The sequence below is a fragment of the Phocoena phocoena genome, chromosome 15 (assembly GCF_963924675.1).
Source record: "Phocoena phocoena chromosome 15, mPhoPho1.1, whole genome shotgun sequence".
Taxonomy (NCBI): domain Eukaryota; kingdom Metazoa; phylum Chordata; class Mammalia; order Artiodactyla; family Phocoenidae; genus Phocoena; species Phocoena phocoena.
The window spans coordinates 73,921,368-73,948,208 of record NC_089233.1 but is presented as its reverse complement, the minus strand read 5'-3'; the positions used below and the strand labels follow the sequence as shown (position 1 = coordinate 73,948,208).

The window sequence follows — 26,841 nt, the reverse complement described above, 5'->3', positions numbered from 1 at the left end:
GCTGACCCCCACTGGCAGGATTGTTGGCAGATGAAAAGAAGGGGAAAGAATGAACATATAAAGCTTTGGGTGAGGTACTTAGAAACACACACCTCTTTCATCTTCACAACAATCCCATGAGACAGGCAATATTACTTTCCCTATTTTAAAGATGTGGAGACTGAGGTTCAGAAAGCCAGGTCACTCGATCAGCTTCTTGTAATCAGCAGGTAACTCTGAAGTCTAGGTTTTCTTTTCCTTCTCTTGATAGCTCTCAATAATGGGTGTGAAAGGATTTTCTGCACTAGATGGTGCTCAATTTCAGTGATGATAGTGACGACAGCAACAAGCTATATTTATACGGCACCTTCTTTTGCTTCATCTGCCAGGGATGGTTAACGGTGTATTCAGTACAGTCTGTCTCCTGGTGCAACTAGAGTCAAATCTAAACTCCTTGGGTGACGTGTTCCTACGTGGGCTCTGCTCACCCCTCTGACCTCTGCCTTCTCCAGGCTCCCTCCTCCCTCTGCTCAAGCCGTGTTCTCAGTCACTTCACTCATTTTAGTGTCTGAATGGAAATTCAAAGTAAGGAATATCACTGCTCATTCAGCCAGTCTCCTGATGATGGATTCTAGGTCGACTCCAATTTTTTTTTCTATCACAATCCAAGATAGAATGGACAACATTAGAATGTTTGTCTAGGATGGATACAAGAAGAGGAATTGCTAAGTCAGAGGGTACATCCATTTTTCATTTTTAACTAGACACAGACAAAACTGCAAGAATATGTCTTTAGACTCAGGGCCTTTGCACATGCTCTTCTCTCTGCCCTGGAATGCACTTCCCTCCACCCCCTTCTTTATCGGGCTAATGCCTTCTCATCCTTGATTTCTCAGCTTAAATGTTGCTCCCCCAGAAAGGTCTTCCATGACCTGAGTCAGCCCCCTGATTACTCCCTCCAGAGCACCCAGTTTTTTCTATGGCTCTCATCACAGTTCATGGGCTTAACATCTGTTCTTTCCTTAGGCTGAGAGCTCCAGGAGGGTGGGGGCTGGGCTGGGCTTGTCCACTGTGGCATCCCCACACCTGGCTCAGTGCCAGGCGCACAGCAGGTGCTCAATAAATATCTGTCGAATGAATGAATGAATATGGAAGAAAACAAATGAAAAAATTTCACCTCTCCTTCTGTTTGCTGAAGTGGATGGATCATAAAATTCTAACCCATGAGAAAGGGGAGAGAATATGGTAGAGGCACACAAAAGGCTTAGTTCTGTAAATCAGGGTTGCCCATATTTGGTCCATGAACCAGTCACCAGCTCATGATGAGAAAGCACAGAAATTGAGAAGTAAGTATTTAGAAACTTTCATAGCAACTTGAAATTGCTATGGCATCTAAGGTCATATCTCTAGGCTTCTATTTTGTATGAGTTTTTTTTAAATTTCATTTTTTCTAGTAATTATTTTTGTTGCATTTTACCAAAGAGTCAGTCCATGATGAATTAGAAATTAAAAAGCAAAAAGCCCAAAACTGGTCTTTTACCTCCAGGTGAGAAGCACTGCTCTAAGAGATTCAGTTCAAAGGAAATCTGGTGATGGTCTGGTCTGAGGACAGGCTGGTGGCATCAGCTCTCCTGCCCTCTAAGCATTTCTCATGAATATCTTTATAGCAAAGAGAACAAGGCCTCCAAAGATGCTCAAGAACTACCTACAGGTTCCACTGTCTTCAGCTCATGGGAGTACAGAAGGGAGCATGTGCATTTCAAAGAGGTTGTCAGCCAGAGATGCACTGGGCATTCATTCATTCATTTCACAAACATGCAAAAAATAATACTCTACACCTGGGGTCAGCTAACTCTGGCCCATGGGCCGAAGGTGATCTGCTACCTGTTTTTGTAGATGAAGTTTTATTGAAACACAGATACAGGCATGCCTCAGAGATATTATGGGTTCAGTTCCAGACCACCACAATAAATCAAATATTGCAATGAAGCAAGTCACAAGGATTTTCTGGTTTCCTAGTGCATGTAACAGTTATGTTTACACTATACTGTAAATTAGCAACTGAATTTGTGTAATATTCTAAATCCTTTGTTGTCATTTCTGTAATCTTCACAGCATCTTCACCAGGAACAGATTCCATCTCAAGAAACCACTTTGTTTGCTCATCCATAAGAAGCAACTCCTCATCCAGTTTTATCATGAGTTTGCAGAAATTTAGTCCCGTCTTCAAGGACCCCACTTCGAATTCTGGTTCTCTTGCTATTTCTGCCACATCTGCAGTTACTTCATTTCCTTCACTGAAGTCTTGAACTTCTCAAAGTCATCCATTAGTGTTGGAATCAACTTCTTCCAAACTGCTATTAATGTTGACATTTTGACCTCTTCCCATGAATCACCATCTAGACTGGTGAATGCTTTCCTGAAGGTTTTCAATTCACTTTGCCCAGATCCATCAGAGGAATCACTATCTAAACCAACAACAGCCTTACAAAATGTGTTCCTGAATAATAAGATTTGAGAGTTGAAATGACTCCTGATCCATGGGCTACAGAGTGGACGCTGTGTTAGCAGGCATAAAAACAACATTCGTCTCATTGTACATCTCCATCTTAGCTCTGGGGTGACCAGGTGCATGACCAATGAGCAGTAATATCTTGAAAGGGATCTTTTTTTCTGAGAGCTAGGTCTCAACAGTGGGCTTAAAATATTCAGTAAACCATGCTGTAAATGGATGTGTTCTCATTCAGGCTTTGTTGTTCCATTTATAGAGCACAGGCAGAGTAGATTTAGCATAATTCTTAAGGGCCCTAGGCTTTTCAGGATAGTAAATGAACACTGGCTTCAACTTAAAGTCAGCAGCTGCATTAGCCCCTAACAAGAGAGTCAGACTGTCCTTTGAAGCTTTAAAGCCAGGCATTGACTTCTCCTCTCTAGCTATGAAAGTTCTAAATGGCATTTTTTTTTTCCAGGTATGTGGTAAATTAGTGTTTCCTTTGTTTTATTTTAATTACAATTTCTTTCCTACTCAGAAACATTTTCAAAGTATGATATCTGCGTCACTTAAAAATAAACAATGGAAATAAATAGCACAGACATAAAGAATGATAAGGATGTGTGTTTCACGGAGCATCCTAAATACCTATTTGAAAATTCTGAAGTATTTGGAATATTTTCTTATTGAATATCTTAACTGTACATATCTATCACTGAGACATTTAACTGTACATATCTATCACTGAGACATTTATTTTAAACTAAAAAGTTCTTCCTTGTTTGTAAAAGTAGTACGTACCAGGCTTCATTGCATTTTTCTTTAAATATCCACAGTTGTTTTGTATATACTGTCAGAGTACAAGATTAATTATTTCTAAAGGGAATGAAACCTACGGAAAAGGGACAAAATTAACTCAGCATTCCCTTTTATTCAACAGAGCTATGGCACAGAAAAAAACAAAACAAAAAAAATAAACAAGCGAGACAGATGGATGGGTAGGGTCAAAAAAGGGAGGAGAAAGGATAGGACCAGATCCTAGTGAGCTACAAATCTCACCAGAGGGTTGATGGAAATTGAGATTGGTGGATCAGGCCAGGAGACAGAGCTAAGTAGGAGAGGAGTTCTTAATAGAATCAAAAAGAGGGTTGGAAGTTAGGAAAGAGTAGTAGTAAATGTGATCATATGGAAAAGGGAATGGGTTCTTAAACCTGATACATAGCATCTTGTGAACATTAAAATATCTCTACAAGGATAGGTGTGTGCCTTCCACATTTCCCTCCAGGCTGTTTTGAATGTGCCTTGAATTCATATTCCACAGTTGCAGAACGAACTGCCACAAACTTAGTGGCTGAAAACAAAACTCATTTTTTCACTCACAATCCTGTAGGTCAGAAGTCTGGGTGGGCTCAACTGGGCTCCATGCTTAGAGTCTCACAAGGCTGAAATCAAAGTTTTGGGCAAACTGGGCTCTTATGTGGGAGCTCTGGGGAAGCATCCATTTCCAGGCTCATTGAGATTCTTGGAAAAATCCAGTTCCTGTATCTGCAGATTTGAAATCCCTTCATCCTTGCTGGCTGTCAGCTGGGGACCATTTTTGGCTCCTGGATTCCACCTCATTCCTTCTCACCCCCTCCATCTTCCAATCAGTAATGTTCCATCAAGTCCTTTCCATGACTTCCATCTCTCTGACTTCCTCTTCTGTCGCCAGCCACAGAAAATTTTCTGCTAAATGGCATTTTCGAATCAAAGGCTCCATCTACATTGATAATCTGTTGTCTAGTGTAGCCACCTTTATGACTTATCTCAGCTAGATCTTCTGGGTAACTTGCTGCAGCTTCTACATCAGCACTTGCTGCTTCACCTTGCACGTTTACGTCATGAAGCTGGCTTCCTTCCTTAAACCTCATGAACCCACCTCTGCTAGCTTTAAACTTTTCTTCTATAGCTTCCTCACCTCTCTCAGCCTTCAGAGAACTGACGAGAGTTAGGGCCTTGTGCTGGATTAGTCTTTTTTTTTTTTTTTTTTTTAACATCTTTATTGGGGTATAATTGCTTTACAATAGTGTGTTAGTTTCTGCTTTATAACAAAGTGAATCAGCTATACATATACATATGCTTCCATGTGTCTTCCCTCTTGCGTCTCCCTCCCTCCCACTCTCCCCATCCCACCCCTCCAGGCTGTCCCAAAGCCCCGAGCTAATATCCCTGTGCCTTGCGGCTGCTTCCCCCTAGCTATCTACCTTACTACGTTTGTTAGTGTGTATATGTCCATGACTCTCTCTCGCCCTGTCAAAACTCACTCTTCCCCCTCCCCATATCCTCAAGTCCGTTCTCCAGTAGGTCTGCGCCTCTATTCCTGTCTTATCCCTAGGTTCTTCATGACATTTTGCTAACACATATATATGGAATTTATGGATTAGTCTTTGGCTTAAGGGAATGTTGTGGCTGCTTTGATCTTCTATTCAGGCCACTAAAACTTTCTCCTTATCAGCAATAAGGCTGTTTCACTTTCTCACCATTCATGTGTTCACTGCAGTAGCACTTTTTAATGTCCTTCAAAACTTTTTCCTCTGTATTCACAGCTTGGCTACTGTTTGGCGCCAGAGGACCGGCTTCCAGCCTGTCTTGGATTTTGACATGCCTTCCTCACTAAGCTTAATCATTTTTCATTTTTTCTTATTTAAAGTGAGATATGCACGACTCTTTGTTTTTCACTTGAATACTGTGAGGCCATTGTAGGGTTATTAATTGGCCTAATTTCATATTGTTGTGTGTCAGGGAATAGGGAGGCCCGAGGAGAGGGAGGGAGATGGAGGAAACGGCTGGTTGGTGGGGCAGTCAGTACACAACATTTATTGACTAAATTTGCCATCTTATACGGGCACATTTCATGGAGCCCCCAAACAATTACAATAGTAACACCAAAGACCACTGATCACAGATCACCATAACAAATATAGTAATAATGCAAAAGTTCAAGATATTGCCAAACTGTGACACAGAGACACGAAGTGAGCAAATGCTGTCGTAAAAATGGCACCAGCAGACTTGCTGGGAGCAGGGCTGCCACAAATCTTCAATCTGTAAAAAACGCAGTATCTATGAAGTGTAATAAAGCAAAGTGCAATAAAACAAGGTGCGTCTGGACACCCATCCGTTTATGTATTATCTGTGGCTGCTTTCAAGATACAGGGTAGACCTGAATCGTTCTGATAGACACTGTATGGCCTGCAAAGCAAAAAATATTTATTATCAGGCTCTTTACAGAAAAAGACTGCCGACCTCTATTCTTCATAAAGTAATGCAGAGCAATGATAAACAGCAAATCCAGGGGTGAAAGGGAGGTACCCTCCCTTTATTTTTCATGTTGGATGGTCAGCTCATGGGTATCTGTAGTACTACTCTTTACGCTTTTACATGTCTTAAATGTTGCGTAATAAATTGAGAAAAAAACTCCACACTCCTGACCTCCTTGCCTCTAGTTTGCTCAACTGTGTTATTATTTCCCTGCAGCTATTTAAACAAAGGTAATAATGCTATTTGCCAAGGAGCAAGGAGAAAAGTTTCCTGACAAGATTCAGCAAGGTTTGTCCAGACAGTGAGCAAACACTGCTTGCTCAGGCACAGGCATATGTGAAGGGAAAGGGTTTTTTTATCCCAGCTGTCGTTACTTAGTGATGTGGACATTCCAGGTGTGTGTGTGTAGCAGCCTGGCTTCAGCTGTACTGACTGAACATTTCCCTTGGGCCAGGCCCTGTGAGCTAAACCCTTTATAGAGATCAGGGGTTGACACATGATGGCCCACTGCCTGTTTATGTAAATAAAGTTTTATTAGAACACAGACACACCCATTAGTTTACATATTGTTTGGCTGCTTTCATGCTTCAATGGCAGTGTTGAGTGGCCCAGAAAGCTGAAAATATTTATGATCTGGCCCTTTACAGAGAAAAGGTAGCTGATCCCCCCAATGTAGATGATCTCATTTAATGCAACAACAATCATTAGGAAGCCAGACATAGTATCACTCCCATTGTATGAAGGAGGAAAACTGCCCAGAGTCTGAGGACCAGCAAGGGGCAGAGGTGAGGTGTGAACCCAGAACGTGTGATCTTACCACTTACGCTGTATTGTTAGGGCACAGAGCCTCTGAAAGTAACTGGGACTGTAAAATGACTTTGAACCAAATGAATTTCCACCGGATGCCACGTTTTGTCTGGGAACAGGGTGAGTTTTCTCTTTCATGCTGAAAAATAATCCAGCTTCATGTTTCTTGGCTGTCAGCCAGGCAGGGTAACTTACGTGTGATTTTATCACAAGTCTTCTGGTACAGGAGGGACAGAAGTTAGAAGAGATGCCCACACCAGTTGGCCAAGGTCTGTCATAGGTAATCCCCCAGGATTTCTGGAATGTGTGCTCAGGCAGTGGAGCTCAGCAGTGAAGGGCTTAGACTCCAGATCCAGGCTGCCTGGGTATAATTCCGCCTCTGCCACCGACCAACTGGGGGACCTTAGGCGAGTTATTTATCCTCTCTGAGCCTCCATTTATTTATACCTTGAAAGAGGATAACGATGGGACTTCCCTTGGAGGGTTGAGTGGGGGTTTAAAAGGACAAGTAGACACAGAGCCCTGAGAACTGTGGGTGGCAGCATCTCAGTGATGCAGCATCTCAAAGATGCAGTATCTCAGGGAATACCCTGGGGGTCCAGTGTTTAGGACTTCATGCTCTCACTGCTGAGGGTCTGGTTTCAGTCCCTGGTCACGGAACTAAGATCCCACAAGCTGTGTGGCGCAGCCAAAAAAAAAAAGCGTTTTTTTTTTTTTTTTGAAGATGAAGCATCTCAGTGATACAGCATCTCAATGATGGTGTCCATGACCAACGCCTGACCAGGTGCTCTGTGACCTGTCACTCCTAACTCCACAACTGCTCTTGAATATGTCTACTTCTGTCTGTTCACTGCCCCCCAGGTCTCCACCATGGCTCTACTCCAGACTTTATCAGTCTCCCAACCTACCTTCCTGTTTCTCCTCTTGCTTCCCTCCAATCCAACCTCCCCACAGCAGCCAAAGTGATCTTTAAAAAACCCAGATTGTATCAGATAGCCCTGTGTTTATAAATCTGCCAATGAGTTCCTGCTTCACTTGGAATAAAATCCTTCCCAGGCGCTAAGGCTCTGCCCACCTCGCCTACCTCATCTGTGTACTGTGTTCCAGCCACTGGGCTTCCTGGATTTGCCAAGTCCATCTTCCCAGGGGTGGTCGCCTCGGCCTGGACACCCTCCCTCCCGTGCTTACGAATGGTCACCTCTCAGTTCTCAGCTGAATCAGCTCCTCATGTAAAAGGCCTTCCCTGGCGCTAGAACCTATATTAAATCTTGCTTGTTCTTTACCCTTTCACAGCCTTCTTGTCTTCCTTTATATCACGCATCATAATTTGAAATAACACCTACAATTTTTAAAAGTTCATGTAATTTCTTTCTTCCTCTAGGCTAGAGGTTGCAAACTTAAATGTCTTCAGGGGACAGGCAACTAACTCAAGTGAGTAATGAGGGTGGGGGAGGACTGGGGTGAACACAGGCTAATAGGGTCAGCCCTACTCAGAGCCACCTACCCCTGACACAAAAAATGTGGGCCCAGTGCTGCCCCATCATCTGTCGTTTTTTAAAAGACATTAGGAATATAAACTTCTATGTAAACATTTTCCATTTAAAAATTGGCAATTAATTTTTTAAATGTCAAGTATATTTTATAGGTTAAAAAAAATATCCAAGGGCCACATTATCTGTTGGCCTTCACTTTCCAGCCTCTGTTCTAGACTGTAAGCTCCACAAACACAGGGCCCATTCTGCTTGTTGACCATTGTATACTCAGCACATGACCCAATGCTGAACGAATGAATGAATGAATGAACAAAAGCACAGGGCAGAGGAAGGGAGGGAGGAAAAAAATTCAAGAGTCAGTCTCTGCACTGAAGCCACACCATCTAGTTGGCAAGACAAGATGATCTGATTAATTTAACCGTTGAAGAAGCTGAGGTGTGGAGAAGCCAGGGGCAGTTGAGTCTGGAAGGAAGGCCTCCTGCCTGCAATCCTGTTCTTTCCACTGGATACCATGGATTTGGGTGGATCGGAAAGCCATTTGTATGGATGTCTGTGCTTTCTGCCTGCCCCCTCCTCCTCTGGGGACCACCCCTTCCTCGCACTCAGATCAGTTCTCTGGGGTGAGCCTGACCTGATCATTGGGTGGACATGGGGCCATCCAGAGCATTCCATCTTTCTGCCCCAGGGTCTGACCACGGGAGTCCAGGTAGAGAGATCTCTGGGACAATGTGGCAAGTCCTGGACAGCGGAGGCTCTCTTTTTGGGGAGTTCCAGCCTGCAACTGCTAGGGCTGCCTTTGGCACCACAGTGGAGAGCCTGCCTGAGACGGAAGCCCACACAAAGGGAAGCAGAGAGACTAATTCCTCCTATTATCATACCTGGATCGAACCCTGCCTGAAGCTAAAGCCCTAAGATTTTTCTGCTCCGTTTGCAATAAACATCCTTATTTTCTTAAGTTAATTAGCATTGGATTTTTGTTGTTTGCTACCAAAAGGGCTTTGGTTGATACATCAATTAAGATGGGAAGAAATCACATGAATAAAAGCCACAGGGGCTTCCCTGGTGGCGCAGTGGTTGGGGGTCCGCCTGCCGATGCAGGGGACACGGGTTCGTGCCCCGGTCCGGGAAGATCTCACATGCCGCGGAGAGGCTGGGCCCGTGAGCCATGGCCACTGAGCCTGCGCATCTAGAGCCTATGCTCTGCAACGGGAGAGGCCACAACAGTGAGAGGCCCGCGTACCGCAAAAAAAACAACAAAAAAACCCCCAGTGTGATGGTTAATCTTATGTGTCAACTTGGACCACGGGGTGTCTAGACATTTGGTCACACATCATACTGTGTCTGTGAGGGTGTTTCTGGATGAGATTAATTTGAATCAGTGGACTGAGTAAAGCAGATTGCCCTCCCTGATGTTGGTGGGCCCCATCCAATCAACCGGAAAGCTGAATAGAACAACAGACTAAGTAAGAGGGAACTCCTTCTGTCTGAGTGCTGAGCTGCGACATTGGTCTTTTCCTGTCTTCAGACTCCAACTGAAAAATGAGCTCTTCCTGGGCTTGGGCCTGCCGGCTTTCGGACTAGAACTTACAACATCAGCCCTCCTGTTTCTCAGGCCTTCAGACTCAGGCTGGAATGACATCCTCTTCCATCTCCTGGGTCTTTAGCTGGCCAACTGCAGATCTAGGGACTTCTCAGCCTCCATTATCGGGTGAGCCAATTCCTATGATAAATGTATCTCTCTGTCTCAGCTCCATCCCATTGGTTCTGTTTCTCTGGAGAACCCTGACGAATGCTCACAGGGACAGGTGAGCAGTGGATGGTGAGCCTAGTTCACTGAGCCTCCAGTTCTTGGCAATAGCGTTCTGACTGTCAAGGTTGCACTGTCTCTTGTTTTTGCCTTCCCAGCATCCATTTTTCCTTCTTCTGATACCACCACTGGGTTTTCCTTTAAGAGAACCATCCCTTCCTCATATACAATCCATATGCTTCACCCTCCGATCACCTCCCTCACCTCTACCTCCTTGCTTGTGCCAAGGGTCAACACTGGATTCTGGTGGAACTACTGGGAAAGATGAGATGTCCTTCTGCTGAGCGTGCTGAGCTGAAAGCATGCAAACCTGGAGTTGACAGGTACAATCTTTGCTGTCACATGGGAAGAACCCATGTGGAGGTAAAGACAACTCAGAGGAAAACATCTGAAGATGGAGTGAGACATCTTCCTCGTGATATCATTCAAGCACCTGGATCCAGCCATACCTGCTATCAGTCGTATCCCCAAATTTACCAGTATGTGAATCATTAAATTTCCATTTTCCCTAAGCCAGCTTGGGTTGTGTCTTACTCTTGCAGTCAAAAGAGGTCTTGATATAGTCTCTAGATCTTGAACCATATATATATATATTTTTTGGCGGTATGTGGGCCTCTCACTGTTGTGGCCTCTCCCGTTGCGGAGCACAGGCTCCGGACGCGCAGGCTCAGCGGCCATGGCTCATGGGTCCAGCCGCTCCGTGGCATGTGGGATCCTCCCGGACCGGGGCAGAACCCGTGTCCCCTGCATCGGCAGGTGGACTCTCAACCAGTGCGCCACCAGGGAAGCCCTAGATCTTGAACCGTATTTAAAGTGTCTGTCCTTCCCCTCTATCTCCAATCCAAAATTAGGCTGGCTGCATTATCATTCTGCATTTCACTGAAGCAACAGGGCAAAATAAAGACCATGATGGTGGGGATCCCAGGGGGAAAGCAAGAGCTTGGTCAGGTACTCACTGTAAGAAGGGATTCCATAGGCTTGTGCTGGAGGTGGGTAAGCTGTGTAGGGCGTGGCCTGCTGGATCCCCGCACTGTACTGAGTCTGGCCGTAGGCTGCCATGGCAGTGGGATGCTGGCTGTGCAGGACACGTGGGCAAGGTCTGCATGGAAGGAGAGAAGATGAAATCTCCAAGCCCAAGCCCAACCCAGCATCCCTCCCCTCTTATTCTGGTATCACCACCACCGCTATTTTCCTTTGGGGGTATTCTTTTCTTTTCTTCTTCTTCTTATTTTTTGGCCACTTGGCTTGCAGGATCTTAGTTCCCTGACCAGGGATTGAACCTGGGCCCCAGCAGTGAAAGCACCGAGTCCTAATCACTGGACCGCCAGGGAATTCCCTGGGTATTCACTCTTTCCAGGGGAGAGACAGCTTACATGTTCATCAAATCCTATTTCATTTTCCTTTCCTGGGCACCAGGAAGATTACATTTCCTGTCTCCCTTGCAGTCAGATTCAACCACATGACTGGGTTCTGCCTGACAGAATGCATAAACCACTCATAGGTCTGGCCAATAACACCATCCCCTCTCCTATTTCGGCAGCAACTGTGGAGGGTACCAGTTGAGAGGGCGGAGCCAACACAGTTACATCCTGGATCCCTGAGTCAGCTTGTGGAGGAGAGGTGTGCTGGAGAGTTTCCTGGGATTCACATTGGACTTTATATAAGAAACAAACCTTTGTTGTGCTAAGCCACTGAGACCAAGGTTTATTGATTACTGCAGTATAGTCTATTCTACCGTGACTATCTACCCTAATTTAGACACCTTCCCAATTGATTGTAGCTTTGACAGCATTGTCATTCAAGATGCCCTGCTCCTGGCCATGGGGTGGGCACATGGTACAAGATCATCCAATCAGACTCTATTCTGGGAATTTACATCTTGGGCTGAATAATTCATTCCAACAACCACATTCTGAAGAGACTGTTTTTTAGTTCCTTCCCATTGCCTGGATCCTAGAAGCTGTCCTACTCTTGGTCTTTCTCAAGGCCTGATTATTCCACTTTTGCTTCCATTGTGAGCTACTCCAGATCTTCCAAAAAAAGTCCTTTTGTGTTTACATCAGCTGGGGTCTATTTCTGTTACTTGCAACCAAAGAAAGAAAATGGATTCCTTACTCCAAGATGAATAATGGGTTTCATGAAGGGCTAGGATTTAACGGGCCACTGACCTAAGACATCTGGAATATAATGACTGCTAGTGATCACTGCGCTCTGACCACGGGCTACGAGCTGTGTCACGTGGGCCTAATATGTGCACTGAATCGCATCGGATACTGATACCAACTCTCTGGGGTAGAGGCTCTTCTAACTCCCATTTTAGAGAAGAGAAAACTGAAGTTCAGAAACCGCAAGTCACAGCTAGAAAGTGGGAAATCTGGAACTTAAACTCGTAAGTCTGACTCCAGAGCCCACACTTGTAATCACGAAGCTTTGCTGCTTCTCAGTGATGGGCCTGGGATTGACTCAGTCCTGTATTTATTACTCCTGTAGGGAGCAATAAATAAAGTCAAGGTAGGTTGTTATAACAGGAAGGGGACAAGATGGTGAATCTATGGATATAATTTCTTTGGCCAGTGCAATTTTTTCTTAATTTGAAGTTGCCAATATTTTAAAACCAGAAGATTCACACACACACACACACTCTCTCTCTCTCTCTCTCTCTCTATTTCCCTCTTCTCTTGCAAAGCACATGCTTTGGAAAGCCTGGGTCTGCTCTGTGTGCTGCCATCAATTCTTGGGCCTACGATACGCCAGGCACTGTCCCAATTATTGCATGTAGACTGGCTCATTTAAACCTGATAGCAACTGTGACAGCTCTTGGAGGCAGTTACTACTCCCATCCCCATTTTACAGATAAGAAAACTGAGGCAGAGTGAGATGAAGGAACCAAAAGCACACAGCTGATACACAATTTGAACCCTGGCTCCAGAGGCCACGCCCTTAACCACTCCACCTCTCTACAACCTGACAAACTGTATCTAACTATCCTGGCCACAAGTTTATCAGTAGATGGTCACGAGATTCCCAAACCTGTATCTGATTCCATTTTGATTACATCACCTTAGTAAAAACCTGTTGGTTTCCAGAGCTCCTCCTACATACGAAGCCTGATGGCAGGCGTGAGACAGATGCAAAAGTTCGCGGAATTATAAAAACATGTTCTCAGGCCCTCTTTCTTTTTGACAACTACTGTGCCGAAGGGTTGGGGAACTTGTTCCAAGATGCATAAGAAACTTGTTTGCGCTGGAGACGCCAGAATCAGTAATGGAAGGCGTTTTAGCAGTCAAGATTCTTACCCTGTGAGGTGCTTGGAAACGCATCTGGAGCACTGGGACTTAGTGCTGAGCAGAGAACCTTAATTGAAAATGTTCCCAACTTATACCTGTCTTTGGAAGTAGAAGGTGGAAATTGGAGATGATCAACTCCTGCTTCCCATCAAAACCGATGTGAAATTCTCGGATTAAACTGGGGCTCAAGTGAAAAGCCAGAGAGAGGACAGTGGAGCTCTCTAACCCCAAGGCCATAAAACAAGTTAGGTAGATTTAACAGACCTCAGTTGCTACCGACAACCCCCAAAACATCTTCTGGAGGGAAAGGAAGGCTGAGAAAGTGTGTTCCTTATAAACAGCTTCTACGGTCTCATCCAGAGAGGAGCATGTCCAGCTATGGAGGAGCTGAGTATCCAGACTGAGGGCCATGCTGACCGTCCTGCCAAACCCGGGGCTTCTCACACTAGAGGGTGCGGATGGGCAGCCCCTGAGGACCCTGGGTAAGCCCTGTCCAGCACTGGGCTCCCACTAACCCCTGCGCATGGCTCTGATGGAGCATTTGTACCATCCACTCTATTGAGATCTCTGATCTACTGGTCTCTGTCCCCACTAGACTGGAAGCTCTCCGAGGGTAGGGACTGTGTCTCACTGATCTCGCGAGTCTCCAGTGCTCCTATGAGATTTGGTACCAAGGAGTGTTGGGTGAATGTTGGAGCAGGAAGAGGGAGGAAGGAGCGGGGAGGAGGGGGGAAGAAGGATAGAGAGGGGCAGGGAGAGAAAGATGGGGCAGGAGGAAGGAAGAGGAGGGAGAGCACAAGAGAGAGAGAGAGGGCAAAGAGAGAGGGAGGGAGACAGAAAAGGAGAGAGAGGGAAGGAGGGAGAAAAGACAAGAGAGGGAGAGACAGAGAAGCAGGAAGGGAGAGAGGAATTGAGAAAGTCTGTGATAGGAAAGGACAGGAAGGAAAGGAGGAAAAGACTGAAAAAAAGAAGAAAGAAGAAAACAACAGCCAACACTCTCAGGAAAGCCTGCTCCAGACCCCTTTCTAAGCGCCCTTTATGTGGGGCAGGCATCATGCTTGCCCCCCTTTTCCAGATGGCAAGACTGAGGCCTGGGGAGGTGGGGTCGTTTGCTCAAGGTCACTCAGCCAGTAAGAGTAGTGCTGGGATTCTTTTCTAGGGAGTCTGGTTCCAGAGCCTCTGCCCTCCAAGAAAGAGAGAGGGAGAGAGCGTGAAAGGGAGATAAAGCAAGGGTACTCACCTTGCAAAGAACTGGGACACACTCAGAGCCGATGTAGTGATGCCTGGAGGGGAAAAAGAAAAACATTTGAAGGGCTTGAGCTGTCAGAGCGATGTTCCCCAGAAGCTATGACTTCAGACGCCAGGTTGAGGGGGAAGAAACTCATAGAGTTGCTGCCAGGGACTTTCTCAACCACACAAGCTTATCTGAGGCACACCATTGTAGCACTCTCCTTCTTGAAAACCTTTTCTGGGTGTGCTTTGTCTCCAGATACTAACTGAAGGACTATGTATAAAGAACCCGTAGCATCTTGAAACATCAGAGTAGAATCCGTCTCCCCACCCATTGTACAGATGGAGAAAGGAGGGCAAAGAGACAGAAAGAACGTGCTTGAGCCACGTAACACGACTAGTTGTCAGCTGGCGCCATTTCTACTCCTGGATGAAGACCCACTCCCTTCCTTGCCTTAAAGGCAACCTCAGAAACCTAGAAAGGCACACACTGGTTGGCTCTGATTATCCAACACCTATTTTCCTTCTTCTTCTGATGTCACCTTGATATTCCTCCTCTCCTTCCCCAGTTTCAGTTCACTGGGTTCAGGTGGGGCTGGCCCCAGCACTTAGGGGAGGCACATCTTGGATTATCTCCTAGGCTCCAGCTAGAGTGTGGGGCAGGGAGATGGAAGGGACCTGAGGTCCTGATACAAGTGCTCTACACTGTATCTCTGGGCACTCAGCCTCCAACCATGGTTGGGAAGCAATAATCAGGAGATGATGAAAACGTGATAGGATTTTGCTGGGAGAGACATTTCCAAGAGGGTAATTTTACAAACGAACAGTCCACTGGGGAGGGTTTTGTGCTGTGTCATTTTAAATAACACAGTACAATATGCCCTCAGCGTGGAGCCCTGGCAAGTTCCAGATGATGTGTCTACTGATTGCACCAACCTGCCGATTCACACTCCCTGGTACGTAGGGCAGTGGCTGAGGTGTCCCTGTGCCTCCTGAGAAATGCCCCAAGCCCTCCAGAGCTCTGAGCCTCTCTGTAAACCAACCTGCAATTCCAACTCTAGCACTCAGTAAGTAACGAGACTTCGGGCAGACTGCCTATAGTCTCTGGGCCTCAGGGTACCCTCCTGCGAAATGGGGAAAAAACATTTATCTCACAAGGATGCGCGAGGATTAAATGAGACGATGATGATGATGATGGCGACCGTATGCATCATTTACCCAGTGCTTGTTACATGCCAAGCTGCCTTCTAAATCCATTACCTGGATTATTCTAATCCTCATAACCACCCCTTGAGGAGGGTTCTCTTCACGTCCCCATGTTACAGACGAAGAGCAGGAGGTGCAGAGTTTACGTAACTCACTCAAAGCCACACAGGTCCTAAAGGGTGGAGCTGTGATCTGAACTCAGGTGCTGGCTCCTGACTCTGGCTTCCCAACCAGGACACAGCAGCCCACAATGACAATCACCATCATAACAGCAACCAGCACCCGCTTAGATGTTCACCATGTGCCAGGCCCGTGTTAACTGCCTACACGCATGGACTCATTTAATCGTCGTGGCAATGCTACAAGGCCGACAGTGTCATTATCCCCATCGCACTGACGAGGAAGCTGAGGGTCCAAAGGCTAAGTGCCTTGCTCAAGCCACACAGCCTGTGGACATGGGAACTGGGACTTGAACCCAAGGGCTGTCTGAGTCCCAAGTCCATCTCCTTAATCACCTCCCTGGCAGAGTCACATTCTGTTCGAGTCCCAAGCCACCGGGGTGAGAGGGTGAGTCCTGAAGTCCAGCTGGTCCAGTGGGAAAGAATCTGCCTTACAATGCAGGGGACGTGGGTTCAATCCCTGGTCAGGGAACTAAGATCTCACATGCCACGGGGCAGCTGATCCCGCGCCACAACTACTGAGCTCGTGTGCCGCAACTAGGGAGCCCGCGTGTCGCAAACTATAGAGCCCATGTGCCCTGGAGCCTGCGTGCCACAACTAGAGAAGAGAAAACCTGCATGCCACAATTAGAGAGAAGCCTGCGCGCTGCAATGAAGAGCCCACGCACTTCAACGAAAGATCCCGCGTGCTGCAACGAAAGATCCCACGTGCTGCAACAAAAGATCCCGCGTACCGCAACTAAGACCCGACACAAACATAAATGAAATACAAAGATAAATAATATATAAATCTTAAAAAAAAAAAAGGCTGGACAGCATTAGCGTATATTGCTCATAGTAAGGAGGAGTTGTGGGATACTTTTGTTCCAGTTGTAGACGTGAGAGTGTGTTGTGTGTGCTGAATGCCTGTGTAAAAATATGTTTCTTACTATGTGTCATATTTTTAAGAAGTCGGGACAGCAGGGATCTAACTCCAAGGAAAGGTGCCGGTGCACAGTAGGTGCTCACTCGCTGCTCGTTTCCCTGCTCCGGGTTTCCTGCCCCAGGCAGAGCCTCCCACATCCCCTTCCTCCTCCTCCCACAGGATGGTCTCATTCTGAAAGAGCCCCAGTCTCATTACTGGTAAAAGCCCATGATTTGAGTTATGTTTAGTAATATATAAGTTACTGAATTAAACATTTTGAATATGTTTTCTTTAATAAATATGTAAATATTCATAAAAATCGACATCTATGGAAACAGTCCTAGGGGCTTAGATTAACTCGGCATTCTAGAAATCTGAAGCAAGCATCTCCCCCAGCCCCCAACCTCTGCACCCTGATTTGCATGTTCACCTCGCTCCCCCTCCTCTGTTCCTCTGAACTGTTATGCAATCAGCCTTCCCTACCAGGGCAGTTCTCCCTCTCCTGCTGTGCAAACCTATGGTCCTCTTCCACCCCAGCAACCCCCAGGAAGACTGCAAGGAAGAAACAGGCATTTAGTCAGTGCTAAGAGATTTTCCTTCTGCAGACCGTGTGATTTTTGAAAAGCACAGGCTCTTTTTTCTTTTTTTAAAACTGGTATCACATTTAACTTTTTTATCCTGGGACACTTGGGAGAATTGAGAACCTGGGAAATGAACGCATTATATATAGATAGAATAATCTCCTTCCCTTTCGTTCCCTCCCTTTCTTCTTCCTTTTTTCGCTGGCAAGGATGGCACAGACCTCATGGAGACTCCTGACGGTCCATGCCAATGTAGGGCCCCCAAGCTCCTTCCCTTCCTCAGGGACCTGGGGTGGGACTGTGTAAAGGACAACCATGCTCAGTGCTTTGCGTGCAAAGGTGGAGCAGGGACTCCCCAAGAGCAGAGAGCCTCTCTCTTCCTCTGAAGCTCTTGCTGTGGTTCAGGGCTGTTAGTCCGCAGATGTCCTGTGGACCAGGAGGCCATCTGTCATCTGCGTACTAGGCAATGGGCCTGACAGTGATTGTGTGGGCAACGCACGCTCCAGCGTGAAAGGTGGAGGAGTGGGCATCATTGTTTAAGTCGCAGGAACAACCTCGTCCTCAACGTAGCCCAGGACGTCTTTCGGTGATCCCCTAGATGCCCTCATCACCACTTTCTGGATGCTGTTGTGTTTGACAGCTTCCTCCAAATGGTGAGTCAGAGCCAGACAGACACACTGAAGTGGAGACATGGGAGGCCATGCCATAGAGCGTCCCATGCAGCTCAGGAATGATCTGGCTCATAGACACGGCAATGCCAATTGGATGCAGGCACGATGCTCTGGACAGCAGCACAGTCACAGTACCTCAGCTTGCCAGAGGGGCAGAGAGGGCGTGGACTGTGGTCATGAGTCCCTCCATGATGCCAGTGTCACAGACCCAGAGGGCATGCTGGCAATCTAGGGGGAGTGGTCATACTTCTCCTGGTCACTCCATCACAAACATGGAACCCTCAGCATAAGGGCAGATGACCCTTTGACTTCAGTCCTCGAGTGAGCCCCAAGCATATTCAGGGTGGTGAAGACACCATATGCAGTAGAAGCAGCAGCCCTTTGATACTGGTAAGATCTGGTGCCTGGTAGATGGAGATGCCCTTCCCACTGACCACAGGCTCCTGTTCTCAAACTTGGCAGTGCCATTGAACTTACTTGATCAACAAGATTGCGGTCAGTGGCGGAATCACTGATGGCAACTTGTATCCATGTTGCCAGTGGTGAAAGCAGCCCTGGTGACCTGACTCAATGTAGTCAAATCTATTTATTTCAAGCTTCACCATGTGTCTCTGAGGGATGTGGCTAGTACACAAAATGGGGCAGCCGGGAGGGGCAGAGAGCCTCCTCCATTTACTTGTGAATTTAAAACTCTAAGCCCCTCCTCCTGCCCAGGTTCCAATGGGCGAAGGGAGAAGGATTAGCTAAACAGATGGCCAGAGTCTCAGGATGAGCTCGTTCATTCGTTCATTCATTCATTCATTCATTCACCGCCTGCCGTGTGCCAGCAAAAGCAGTCAGGGTTCCTGTCCTCATGGACCCTCCAGTTTTGTGGGGGAGATAGGTGGTAAACAAATACTTAACTAGATAAGGCAAGTACTTAATTACAATGATAACAGGGTGCAAAGGAAGGAAGTGGATGATACAGAGCAGAGCACCTGGAACATTCATATGCACAGGATTCGCCTGGGGATCTTATGAAAATGCAGACTCCAGTCTTTAGGTCAAGGAAGCTCCCAGGTGATGCTGACATGGCAGGCCCGGAAACCAGACTTTGAGTAGAGAGGGTTTAGACCACAGGCTAATGAAGAACTGCAAATTACGAAAAAGTCCCAATTCTGGGTTCATAAAAATAAATCGCCATTCCAGAAGTCACAAACTCAAACGCCTACTGGGGCCAAGAAGGGAATAGAAACGATCTGCTGTAATATGAGGAAACCGGAGCTGGGGTCTGTGTGTCTGAGCGCACGTGTATTGTGTGTGTGCGTGACTGTGTGATGTGACTTACCCAAAGACACACACAGCTGGTTCATTCATTCATGCATTCAACAACTGCTCACCGTGCACCTACTGTGGACCAGATCTACAATCCAAATCTCGTAATTTGTTATCTTAATGTTGCTTCCCAAAAGAAAAGCACGTGGGCTGAAGGGGTCAGACCCAAATTCAAATCCTGACTCCGTTGCACTCTGTGTGGCTCTGAGCCCATCACTTCCTTTCTCTAAACCTCAGTTTCCACATCCACAAAATGGGGTACTACCTCATCCCTGCAGGGCTGTCGCAACGATGGATCGCAGGAGGCAGGTACCCGCCAGATGGTAACTGCTCAACACACAGGAGCTATTATTAGTCTTCTATTCTCCTGGGGCCCTTGCTTCGGCCACTTCAATTGTGAGCCCAATTTGAATGCTCACACGTTTTTTTTTTTTAACCTCTCACTGGGAGGATTAAGAAGCTAATGATTCTAAAAGCAGCAACCACTATTATATTGCCTAATTGGATCCCAGGGGCCACTTCTAACTGATCCCCCATGAGATGAGACAATTTCTAATGCAAGATGTCTCGAGGAAGGTCTTGGCTACAAAAGCTGCGTGTCTGTAAATTTCATCAGCTCATCTCCTTAGTGTGGGTGCTTTAAACAGCACTCAGACCAGCGTCAAAGACAGCAGGAGGGAGCACTGCATTAGGAGTTCAGCATGTGCGCCCCACAGGTAGAGGTCGTTCTGGGTGCTGAGGCCCCCAGGAAGCAGGCTGAGAAAGGCTTAAAAGTGGGAAAGGTGAAACTGACCTGTGGCTCCCCAGGCCAGACCTGGGCAAAGCTCTGGGCAGCTCAACCTGGCTTGGGTGAAATGAAAGAAAATCTGCCAGCCCCTGGCTAGAACCGGTGAGACTGAAACTGGAAATTACACCATATCATGCCCAGGGCAGAGGAGGGGCAGGCAGTCTGAGTGAGGATGACAACCCAGCTTGTTCTGCCGGGAGGTGATTTCACCTCTCCGAGGAAACACTTAATGAGATTATAGCCTCAGCTTTTGCAAAATATGTCTGCATTTCAAACGAAAATAATTTTTTCTCGATTCAGCTGTGCTTTCTTAGTTCCATAACTTTTTCCCTCCTCCTTCCAGAAGATGGGATACAATTCAAATCCAAATTTCCCTTAAATAGTAGTGAATGATAGCTTATATTTCTCAAGTGGTTCCTACAAGCCAGGCACTCTGCTAAGGACTACTTGGGCCTTATCTCTTCTATTCCCCATAACAACTCAACGAGGAAGTTGTTCTCTCTACTTTATAGATATGGAAAATGAGGCAAGGGGAAGTTAAAGAAACTTTACTAAGGATTCAAAGGCAATATCAATCTGAAGTTATCTGTGGTTCCTAAAGGTTACTCTATTCATCCACCACCCACCCATCACCCATCCATCTACCTACCCAACCATCCACCCAACGTCCATCCACTCACCCACCCACCCACTCACCCACCTACCCACCGATAAATAATTTTTAAGGACCTACCATGAGCCAGACACTGAGCTGTCTGCTAATTAAGAACAGAAATTTAAATACATATGTAGGAATAAAAAATTGTCTTTGTCCTGGAGGAATTCACCACCTACAGCAATGGTTCTCAACCTTGGGTGCACAGTACTGGGTGCCTTTGGAGAGCTTTAAAAAAATTTCATTGCCTGGGTCACACTTTGGACCAATTAAATCAGACTCTTTGGGGGTAAGATCTGGACATGAGCATTGAATTTTTTAAAAAACTTCCCAGGAGAGTCCAATGTGCAGACAGGTTTAAAACCAGCCCTGGAGGCTGGTTCTCAAAGTTTGGTCCCTGGACTGGCAACATCAGTGCTGTCTGGGAATTGTTAGAAATGCAAATTCTTGGGCCCTACCACAAACCGTTACAGAATCAGAAATGCTGGGGATGGGGCCCTGCAACCGGTGTGCCAAAAGAACTTCCAAGGTGGTTTTGATGCACAAGAGAATTTGAGACATAAATATACATACTTAAATTATAGAAATATACGTTTACACATATGTAATGCATCGAGAAAGTCTTCCATAACAGGAACACAAAACAGTGGTTACTGCTGGGGAGGGGAGGTGACGACTAAGATTGGATGGATGTGGCAAAGGGGGATTTGGCCTGATGTTCAAGTTTTTATAAGGATCGTGTATTTATGTATTACCTGGTGACCAGAAATTGGATTGTCTTAAAAAAAAAAAAAAAGAGGAAAGGGAGGGTGCTGCAGGCAGGGGACACAGCATGTATTAAGGCTGTGAGATGTTATACCACAGGGGGCTCACAGAGGGTAGCACTCATTCAATCACCCTGTCCTATAGTCCTGCAGAGTGCTCTGTCTTCATTCCTTCCACAAGTATTTTTTTTTTTAAATGGCAAGTATTTTTAAAAATTGAAGTATAGTTGATTTACAATGTTTCAGGCGTACAGCAAAGTGATTCACATATATATATATTCTTTCTCAGACTCTTTTCCATTATAGGTTGTTACAAGATATTGAGTATAGTTCTCTGTGCTATACAGTAGGTCCTTGTTATTTATGTATTTTATATACAGTAGTGTGTATCAATTAATTCCAAGCTCCTAATTTATCCCCACCCCCTCCCCCTTTGGTAACCATAATTTTGTTTTCTATCGACAACTATTTCTTAAGTACCTACTATGCGTCATGCCTTGTTCTCAGTGGTCAAGATACGTAGGCATAAAGTGGGCAAGATCTGCCTTCAGAGAACTTACATTCTGGTGGGGAGGCAGACAAACAGCAAGTGAATAAACACATAACTTCCGGCAGAGAGTGGCAATATGAAGAAAATACTAAACAAACCAAATACTGTGGCTGAATGTTCTGTTGGCTCTCCCCTCAAACCTGATCCAGAATCTGGCCTGTTCTCATCACTCCATCACTACCACCCCATCTAAGCCACCTTGGCCTCTCACTTGGGTTATTGTAACGCCTTCGTTGCTACCCGGGCTCCCATTCTGTCCCCACCCGCAGTCCGTTCTCATGTGCAGCCTGAGGGAGCCTGTCTATCTGTAGATCAGATTGTCCCTCATCTGGTCCCAACCACACCCCTCCGCCACGGCTCCCATCTCACTCAGGGTAGAAGCCAAGTCCCTCCAATGGCTCACAAAGTCCAGCATAGCCTGACCCTGGGTATCTCTCTGACCTCACCTCCCCGTCACTGGCCCCTTGCTCACTGGGCTCCAGCCACATCAGCCTTCCTATTGCTTCTCAGTGCTCTGGAACCGCTGCTGCCTCAGGACATTTGCATTTGCTGTCTTCTCTGCTCCTAAGGCTCTTCATCCCTGTGACCAAGAAGTGCCCGCCCACACCTCCTTGAGGTCTTTATTCAAGTGTTACCTTCCCAGTGACATCATTTCTAGCCACCCTAACAAAAACTGCAACCCCATATCGCTGCATTTCGCATCCCACCCTGCTTTCCCCCCTTAGTACATATCACCATCCAGCATGCTATATATTTTGATATATATATATTTTTTTTATGTGTGTGTATGTATGTGTGTGTATAAAACATGCTATATATCTATTGTTGTCATCAGACTCTTGCCCTGCCAGCACCCTAGGCAGGGCTCCAAGAGGCAGGGGTTTTGTGTTGTCTTCCTAGTACTTAAAACAATGACAGGCACGTGTTTGAGCGAACATTTGTTGAATGAATGAATGAATGAATGAAAAAATGATTACTTTTGATAGGAAAGACCTCTCTGATGAGAACTGAAGGATGAGGGGATGGTCCTGCAGAGATGGAGGGAAGCCTGGTCCAGGCAGAGGAACAGCAAGTGCAAAGGCCCTGATGGCAGAATCACGCTTATGAGTTAGAGCAAAAGAAGTAAGGCCAGGGGCTGGGTCCAGTGAGCAGAGGTGATGGGGTAGAGATGAGTCTGAGAGGCTGGCAGAGACAGGCAAGTAGAGCCCACTTGGGGACTTCCCTGGTGGCGCAGTGGTTAAGAATCCGCCTGCCAATGCAGGGGACATGGGTTCGAGCCCTGGTCCGGGAAGATCCCACATGCTGTGGAGCTACTAAGCCCGTGCGCCGCAACTACTGAGCCTGTGCTCTACAGTCCGTGAGCCACAACTACTGAAGCCCGTGCACCTAGAGCCCGTGCTCTGCAACAAGAGAAGCCACTGCAATGAGAAGCCCATGCACCGCAATGAAGTGTAGCCCCTGCTCGCCGCAACTAGAGAAAGCCCGCGTGCAGCAACGAAGACCCAACACAGCCAAAAATAAATTAAAAAAAAAAAAAGTAGAGGCTACTTGGCCAAGGGGAAGGAATTTAGATCTTACTCTATACTTTTTTAAAACACCAAGTCCTCTCCATATTTTAATTCATTTTATCCTCCCATCAACTCTATGAGGTTGGTGGCATAATTATTCCATTTAACAGAAGAGGCAAATGAGCCCCCAAGAGGTTAGGTCCCTAGACCAGAGACTTACAACTGGTAAGAGGCAGAGCAAGAAATGCAATGGGAGCCACCCGGGGGCTTTTGGGGTCCACAATCCCCCCACCCCAGAACCCCCCAGAGTGTAGGCCTCATGGCTCATGGCTACTGGGGTTCTCCTTGGACCTGGACCCTTGTAGTCACTCAGTAACATTCACTCTGTAACAGAAGGAAGGGCCCAGGAGGAGGGAGACCAGAGGCCAGGCAGGAAGGGCAGCTGAGTCTGGCACTTGAGGCCACAACTAGGGTGGAATGTCTCCTGCAGAGTCCTGGAGCTCACCGCCCACGTCAACAATAAAGAGAAAGAAACGTGTGTGGGGGGGGGGGGAGGGGGAGGGGAGAGAGGGAGGGAGGGAGGGAGAGAGAGAGAGAGAGAGAGAGAGAGAGAGAGAGAGAGAGAGAGACCTGACCCTGCCAGCCCCCTGCCTGCTCTGAATTTGGAAGCAACCTCTTTCTGCCCCATTGCTCACCCCCAAAGCCTTAGCCTTGGCCTCAGATTGCCCAGGGCAGTAAAGGTTACAGACAGCTCCAAGTCACAAAAAGGAGACAGACAATGTGTTTGTGGGTGCCACCACTGTGCGGGATGGACATCTGGGGTCTGCAAACTAAGATCTTTGCAGAAAGTGATTATTGACTTTAGACGTGAGGACTCTGGAGCCAGAGTGCCTGGGTCTGATTCCTGGCCCTGCCACAAGTTGTATGACTTTAAGCTGGTTACTCAACTCCCCAAGCCTCGACTTCCACATCCGTGAAATGGGCTCGTAGCCTAATAGGGGTGTAATAATTACATGAGAAACAGTACAGTGTACTGATTAGGAAAACAGACTTTGGAGTCAGACTACTTAGGTTCAAATTCTGGCTGTCGCTTAACTGTCATCTCAGACAAGTTACTTAGCCTCTCTGTGCCTCAGTTTCCTCATCTGTAAAACGAGTATCCACTTCTTAGAGTTGCAGACACTAAAGAGTTAATACATTTTAATGCCTGACACACAGCAGGTGCCAAGAGTTTGCTTTGCTAGTGATGGAGGAGGAGGAGAATTAATTTCAATTTCTATTGCTCTGAATAGTGCCTGGACAATAGGACAAAGTAGTTGCTCACAAAAAACGAACGACAAGAGGAAGTGGCAGGCACTCATCTTCTTGACAGCTGCCCCTCAGCTCCTACTAGTGGAAGCCAGGTGGGAACACGGGCCCAGCACTTCTAAAGAATTTGGCATCTCAAGTGAAACTAGAAATCCAGATATTTATGTGAGCTCTCCCAATTTTCACAAGTTCACTTTTATTTAAAGCACAGTATAAACCAAACAAAGACATACCCGAGGGCCAGGCTTGGCAGCCAGTTTGCAATCATGGTTTTGAGTTCCCTGTGGCTATCTGATTCAATGGGATAATATGTTTATTTACAATGCCCCCAAGGTGTGCCAGGCGCTTTACATAACATCACCCCATTTGATCCTTGCAGTAAGCATCCTATGAAGTGTCATGATTCTGCCCCCATTTGGCAGGTGAGAAAGTTGAGGCTCAGGAAGGTTAAACAATCTGCCCAAGATCATTTGGCTGGGAAGCAGTGGGGTTGGGAGTCAGCCTGGGATCTTCCTCCCTCGGCAGTCTATGCCTTTTCCTGTCTCTACTGGCTCTGAAATGAAGAGTCTGTAGTTGACTGGTGCCTTCACTCAGAAGGAAAAGGATGACTGTCTTTGAATAGGGCTCAATAAATTATCTCAAACTCTCAAAGAACCCAGGGTGGCTTACACAGATGCTCCAAAGGACCAGTAGGAACGAGGGTGTTCTGGCCACAGGAGCCCAGACCCTCTTGATGGTATTTTTAGCAGGGCTGTTCCAGCTTCATGACCAGCACACAAGACATTATTACTGCTATCTCGGTGACGGCAGTAATTATTCCCAAGAGCCTGGAGTTGCTTAAAAGCAAATTCCTTCTGATGTTATATTCAACTAGACTCACGTCTCTTTGGTTTTCCATGACAATTACGTAGCACTGTGCCCCCATAAGCTCGCATCAAACACAGACAGTGAAGGAGAGACAGCTGGGAGTTTCGGAACACCAACAGCAAATCCCAAAGCTGCTCAAACAAAGGGTTAAGCCCAATGGTTAAACATAATAGCTTAATGCCTTTTGCTAAGTAACTCTGCGCTCTACCAGGAAGGCTGACAGATCACAAACAGTGCAAACAATAGCTGGAATTGTCTAGTGAAAACTAGTCTGACTGCATCATTTGCCAATAGTTTTTTAAACAGCTTAACTCTCCTCTGCTTCCTTGACTGCAACCCAACCTGAAAGCAAAAGGCAGATGAGTTCTTGTCCCAACGTCAAACTCCCATAAACAAGACGCCTGCTTGGATGTGGCGATGGCAGGAGAAAACTCAGAGGTCCAGCCCCAGAGCCTGCAGGGCATGCCTGGGGCCTGGGCCTGGAATACACCCAAAACTGACTAGCGTCTACGTAGGTGTCAGCCTTTCTTGGAACTGGGGACCGAGACAGGACGTTCAGAACAGGAACGAGCACACTTTTACCTCTAATGACAAAATTGTTAGCAACGTACGCGAAAGTTTTGGTCCAGAGTCAACAATCTAATTGGGTGGGAGGAGAAATTGTCATAACGACAGTACTTGTGAGAGGATGCGTGCCGAAGGCTATCCGTCCCTTACCATATTCCGTGGGGCGAGCGGGGATCACCACAGGGCCCACCAAAACGCACAGCAGGAGGCCTACCTTCTATGTCACTCAGAGTCCAGACATCAGCGTCGGCACAGTTGACCTTCAGTTTACCCGGACGATCGCTGTTTACTGTAAGGCTGGGAGAGATCACTAGTTCTAGCATTTCCTTGTACCTGAAAGAAAACAAAGGGAAATATAATTTATTCATTAATTATGCATGCTTACTAATGATTCCTATTGCTTTCCCTAGGAGTATAAATATTAAAGCTGATTACCTAAACCCAGCCATCTTATAAATTCTACATCATAAAAATTCACTAAACTTTCCATCAAAGGGAAATGAGGAATTGAAATGAAGTGCTTGCTCCCCTCTGGAGAATACACCCACTTGATTAAAACTTTCCCCTCCTTCCCATTGTATTTTGT

At 46.5% G+C, this 26,841-nt stretch overlaps 1 protein-coding gene across 3 annotated transcripts in view; it reads right to left on the bottom strand.

Annotated features, from left to right (window-relative positions):
• Positions 1–26,581, bottom strand: part of EYA2 (EYA transcriptional coactivator and phosphatase 2) — a 174,535-nt gene extending 147,954 nt beyond the window's left edge. The window contains exons 1-3 of one of the 3 annotated variants that reach the window (XM_065892972.1): positions 26,470–26,581; positions 14,405–14,447; positions 10,834–10,976 (exon numbers count right to left, since the gene is read on the bottom strand). In XM_065892972.1, the coding sequence (XP_065749044.1) occupies positions 10,834–10,976; positions 14,405–14,447; positions 26,470–26,578 (295 nt within the window). In that variant the 5' untranslated portion in view covers positions 26,579–26,581. Of the gene's footprint in view, positions 1–10,833; positions 10,977–14,404; positions 14,448–26,469 lie in introns of those variants that run through there. The other 2 variants (XM_065892974.1, XM_065892973.1) reach the window with 2 other exon arrangements.
• Positions 26,582–26,841: the final 260 nt, after the last annotated feature.